This window comes from Rhopalosiphum padi, chromosome 1 (genome assembly GCF_020882245.1).
Source record: "Rhopalosiphum padi isolate XX-2018 chromosome 1, ASM2088224v1, whole genome shotgun sequence".
Taxonomy (NCBI): Eukaryota; Metazoa; Arthropoda; class Insecta; order Hemiptera; family Aphididae; genus Rhopalosiphum; species Rhopalosiphum padi.
The window spans coordinates 5,165,833-5,171,773 of NC_083597.1; the positions used below are offsets into that span (position 1 = coordinate 5,165,833).

Consider the following 5,941-nt stretch of genomic DNA (forward strand, 5'->3'; position numbering starts at 1 on the left):
CAAAAGGGTACTGGTTTCGGCTAGAGCTCTCGGATTTGTACGTGATTTATGATTCACGTGATCACGCGATCACGTGATTATTGTTCACGTGTATTTAAATTAAATTTATAAATATCATGGATTTAAAACATAACATTTATTAAACGCATTAAATTTAAATTTAAAATATTATAATATTATAAAAACTATATATGTTACTAATTGCCATAGAAAATAAAAAACTAAAAATATCTATACCTACTATTCTAAAAATAAGTAGTATAATTAACGTAAAAAGACAGGACGAGTGAATCAAATGCTTCGGGTTCAAAATAAATAATTGATTTCTGAAACTTGAAACCATTTGAATAAGTATACAAAATGCATTTCAATGTATTGAAAATAAAATTCCAAATGTAACAAATATATTAATCAAAAAATGCACGTGAAAAAAATGAAGAGACTCACGTAAGTTTTAAATTCACATGATTGCATATGTAAATTTTAATCTCAGGTGTACCCGTGAATTTAACTACGCGTAAAATTGATACTTCGGGTTTCAGATTATACCATCTTCAGGTAACATCATTGTTACAATTAAAAAAAAAAACATATAATAAGTATAAGATAAATTTAAAACAAAAAAAAAATTAATTGGGACTGCGTAACGTTTCTATAGAGAAATGTTTAGCCCCCTATATTAGTTTTGGACATGCTGAATCCAATTGTCAATTTTAAGATCAGCCCCTACTTAGGGATAAAAACTGTAGTCAACACCTAGATATGGCCTTAAGGTAATAAGATAATTTTTAAATTAAATTGAGTACATATTATTTTTATTTATACATAAATAAGTATTTAACATTGAACAAATTATAATTAATGTCACTATCGCTATCAATAAGGATAATTCATCAGTTCATCACAATCTTTCCGTGGTCATAAGCAAATTGTGGTTAGATTGTGATGCTCAAAGCAGCAACCTAAGCAGGTGCGCGTCGAGTGAGACTCGGCCAGACGGGGCCAATGGCTCTGAAAATAACTGGTGTTTCGTCGGACCTGGTGCCGCAGTTATGTGATAACTCCGATGTCCCGGTCTCAGCTCGTGCCTGTGCCGAGTGTTACGCGCACTCCAGTAGTCGACGTTTTCCGTACGGTTGCAGTGGCCTCGCTGGTCGCATCCGTCGGATCGTCGTCGTTGGTCGTCGCTCAATATTGTTACTGAATTGCTCGGTGTTTGTGTTCGTTTGGTATCGTGTTCCGTTACAATGGAGTTATCTGGCTGTTGCATTGAACCCTTTAATTCAAATATAAAATATAGTATTATACAGTCAGATTCAAACAGTATTATTATTCATTATATAAGATTAAATATTATATATTCATGTATTTATTTTGACTTGCTTACTTCTTTTTTGAAGTAATTAGAACAGCCACCGTTCCGCATCTATATAGAAGTTCAACTTATGAACTTGGTATTTCTGGTCGGAGTCTTCCTCACGCTGGTCATATACACTGGATTCTACGCTTTTAAACACAAACAGTCGGATTGCTTTCGGCGTTTAGATAAAGAAAAAAATAACTGAACCCGCCGCAAAAGTCAACGGAATCGCCAATGACCCTTATTGCGGCCGACGACGCGTTGGTTTCAAGTTTTCAACCTTTCTGTAATTTCAGCAATACCGATGATCCAGCGACCGAGTGGATGTGATAGTTCAATTATAGACGGTGATGAGGACTTCCGGTTCTGGCTGCTGCCTTTGTGACGTTGCTATGGGAGAATCGACGGTGTAACACCAAGGTTGTGACAGCGTTGGCTGGTCGCTGCGCGGTGCGTGCACTCTGTACCGACGACCTTCGTGTACCGTCTCAACCTGTACTTCCGTAGGTCATCTCATAGTCGGAAACTGAACTGCATACAGAAACCCAATCTCCCATCCACTCGGTCGTCGGATCGTCTGAATTGTTAAAATAACAGAACGGTTGGAACCAACGACGGCGGTCGCAAGGGTCATTGGAAATTCTCTTGACTGCCGTGGGTTGCGTAACATTTTCATCCAAACGTTGAATCGAATCCGACTGATCGTAAATAAAAGCGTAAAATCCAATGTATATGACCAGCGTGAGGAAGACCCCGACCAAAAACGTTAAGTTCATTAGTTGCATTTCTAGATTCATAAAGGCTGATTCTCCGAATAGTCCGAGTTGGTCCATTTTTCAGAGATGACTGAAGAATACAATATTATAATATCTATTGACAACAACACAATAATAATGTATATAGTTACCCGCAAACCAAAACGCAAAACCAAGGTGATACAATTACAATTTAAATATGGTAGCGTAATAATATTATTTAAAAGTTTTCAAAAATAAAATGTTTAATGTACCTACTTAGTTAAAATCAACTTGAGTAGGTACCTATAATAAACGGCTTATTAAATATATAATATAATATATTGTTACGAACAGCCTATGATATATCATGCATACATATAACAGGTAACTACTCATTTTAGCCAATTTGCGCGATTATAACTATAATAATGCTCATCGACACATTTCATAACACTATAAAAATACTTTTTTTCGCGTTTATTGCGCTTGACATATTTTTTTTTCATATTGGGTAGGCACATTATATATTTTTTTATTATTATAAGTAATATATTCTATAATATTGGCATAACATTCAATATTTTATGATGTATGTACTTTAACATTTTATAGTTTTGGATGAAGAAGTATTTCGATTTTATTTTATTAGGCAGTTGTATAACAATATAATATTACGACCATAAAGTAAGTACATTAAAATCGATCGTATAATATTTATATCACATTTATTATTATTTATTTCTGTTGATCTAATGCAATTTTTCCCAATTAATTCAGAGGTGATTATTTTTATTATATTATAAAAATACATCGAATCATTAGATTAAAAAAAAGTTAGGAAAGCTCACTTTACGAATGCGCTAAATTCTCGATCTCTAAACGTATTAAACGTAAATAATAGACTATACGATTCCATCTACCTAACTGTATAAGTAATTGAGAGCAATAAATAAATATGTTAATATCAATAATAATAATTGTAACTGCATGTGTTGTACTGGTGTACTAACTGTCGGGTAGACGGACGGACTGAGATATTAGATATTTAAAACTTATGATTAGAAACCCGATTCTAAGACAACACTAATCTATATTGATAAAATCTAAAAAAAATAAAAAGTCTATCGATAAGATAATAATATACCAAACTACTTCTATCACGAAATATAAACGAAGATAATAATAAAGAAGGCATGATGAAACATGTATGGTCCATTGCAACATATTTGAGCGATAAAAATAGAATCACAAAGCTGTGCAACTGCTAAATTTTATTCAGGAAATGATAATTAATATCGAACGACTATAATAACACTAGATCTCGTATACACACTATACGACCGATACCTACTTAAGTAAATGTGTTTGGTTTATTTTTCTATGTCGTGCACAGGATTATTTGTACCTACCTGAATTCTAATTATAATGTTATGTAGATTATTGTAGAGTATATGCGCCCACTTCTGCTCCCAATCGAGGAAGTTGATGTTAACAATTAACATTTGACCTAACAATAAGAGTTTAAAATTAATCCATTTTATAAGTTTATAAAGAGAATAACATTGTAGTTATTAAAAAACAACGTTGATTATATTATTATTTTGATACTATGGCAATATTTATATACAATTTATACGTATATGCACATATACAAGTATGTATAATATTATCTTCTTCGTATATATTATTTAATTCTTCCGCCCGTTTTTTATGATCGTCTAACTTTTGAACTACTTGACCGCTATCAATAGAAGTTATATCAATAGATTCCTATCGGGACTCGGAGGTTATTTTTAATTTATTATTTAACCTATTTAAGTTGCTAAAGAGCGAATCACGGTTGAATTGAGTTAATCGAAATATCGTGCATGTGACCGGAGAAATAATTTGAATATTTCCCACGGAAAGGTCGAAAAAATTTAGGAAACTGTCAAACAAATAACTATAACAAAACTCTTACGTGATCAATAGTCCCAAATTTTAAAAGAGGTAGGGTAAATTTATGTGCCCTTATTACAGCCCGCGCGTATTTTATCTTACCATCTGCCGCTCTAAATACTAAGTATTTTGATTATCAATTATGATTTATCCATTAATTCATATCGGTTCGTAAAATCCACCCGGTGACTACAATTATAGTATATATATATATAGGTAAGTTATATATATATTAGGTTAAAGACCGGATTTCATTGATATTGCAACTTTTTTTGTAGTTAAGATAAATCGAATCTGATCAAATATTTAGTCGATGTATTCTCAATGTATTCTGTCTATTTAATTCATAATTAATTGTATAATACAATTTTTTACAATTTTCCACGTTTATACGATTGTTTACAATTGCGTGTGTTTAAATTAACAAAATATTTAATTTGGCTAATTTTATTATATAAAAACGCTACTACAACTTTCTTTATGCGCAGATAGTCTGTGGTTTTACTATAAAGAAGCCATTATTAAGAATTTTATTTTTATCCATTATTGTTCGATTAATATAATATACATAATTTTTTTATCGTCGGTATTATCCGATATCGATAATTTTAGTTTACTAGAATGTTCGAGAGCTTTCCTTCGCCGGCCTCGACCATTCTGTTACAGTTACACTATCGCAGTTATATAAGCCGGTCAGCGGCGACACCGGTGCATCCGTCATCCGTGGCGGTATTATTTGTGTTACTACAAATAGTACGTGTCACCGTAAGTTTTTAAATACCAACGTGAAAAGCATGCCTAAAATAAAATAAACTTTATAAAGTAATGCTGAAACAGATTGTACAAAATAATGCGGTCAAATGTGATTTAGAATTCATAAAATCACACTTAAAATAAAATTAAAGATACATTTTTATGTATGTAATTACAAAAAATAAAGGGTATAAAATTATTAAATCTCACTATGGAGTCATGTCAGGTAAAGCAGATGTCAATTTAGAAATTATAACGTCTATACATTATTGAACTGTGGTAAATATGCACCAATAGTGTAGACATAATACAAATAGAACGTAGTTTTTCTTTAAAAAAACATATTTTAAGTGATAGAAGATTTAATTTTAATAAACATAATTTGGAAATGTTTTTAATTTTCAATTTTAATTCAAAAATTGTAATATTTGTCTATTTTTTTATTATTGCAATTTACTATTTTAACATTCAATTTTTGTATGTTATTAATGCAATTAAATCCGATCTATATAATATATATAAAACTTATTAATTGAATTAATTTACATAATTCATTAATACATACGTAACACCGCTGAATTACGGAGTATACACTAAATAATACTTTACAAAACCTCACACATCATAACTCTGGATATAAATCTTAAAGGTCCCCCGTTAAATATAAAGTTAAGCAATAAATCTAATTCTGTAAAAGCAGATAATATAGTGTACTTTTACCAAGAACAGTTAAACATAACACTTCGATGAACACCAACTTTTACAAATGTTTAGAAATCGACCCGATTTTAATCAGAAAAAATATAAATTATAAAGTAACTAAGATAATATGATAACAGAACACAAATATTTCTTTAGCCAAATTAATCTTAGCACCTATCACGAAGAAACCTATACAGAAGTCGTATCAATTATTTTTAAGTATTCTAACAAAAAAGTACTGAGTTGCAGCCATCCAATTACTGTCAACGACTTTAATTTACTATTACTATGATATAATCTGAAGCACAGAAGCAGTATTAATTCTTCATTGTAACATTAACTTATCATATGCAAACTTGTTCTTAGTTAATGCACTTTAAGTACACCCTTTAATCAGAATAGGCAAGAAAAAGTCCAAAAATATTATTGATAAATTAGAATTAGTAAAATT

General features: G+C 30.8%; 1 protein-coding gene across 1 annotated transcript; it reads right to left on the bottom strand.

Moving 5' to 3' along the window:
• Nucleotides 1-748: 748 nt before the first annotated feature.
• Nucleotides 749-2,556, bottom strand: LOC132917338 (uncharacterized). The gene is made up of 2 exons (XM_060978042.1): nucleotides 1,388-2,556; nucleotides 749-1,276 (listed from the first exon to the last, which is right to left on the bottom strand). The coding sequence occupies exons 1-2, from the start codon at nucleotides 1,424-1,426 to the stop codon at nucleotides 950-952; spliced, it is 366 nt and encodes a 121-aa protein (XP_060834025.1). The 5' UTR covers nucleotides 1,427-2,556; the 3' UTR covers nucleotides 749-949.
• Nucleotides 2,557-5,941: the final 3,385 nt, after the last annotated feature.

Excerpts from the sequence above, each read along its gene's own strand:
- LOC132917338 (XM_060978042.1), bottom strand. The coding sequence starts at position 1,426 with ATGCGGAACGGTGGCTGTTCTAATTACTTCAAAAAAGAA. Across the intron at positions 1,277-1,387 it reads CTAATTACTTCAAAAAAGAA|GGTTCAATGCAACAGCCAGA; the intron begins GTAAGCAAGTCA and ends TTTGAATTAAAG.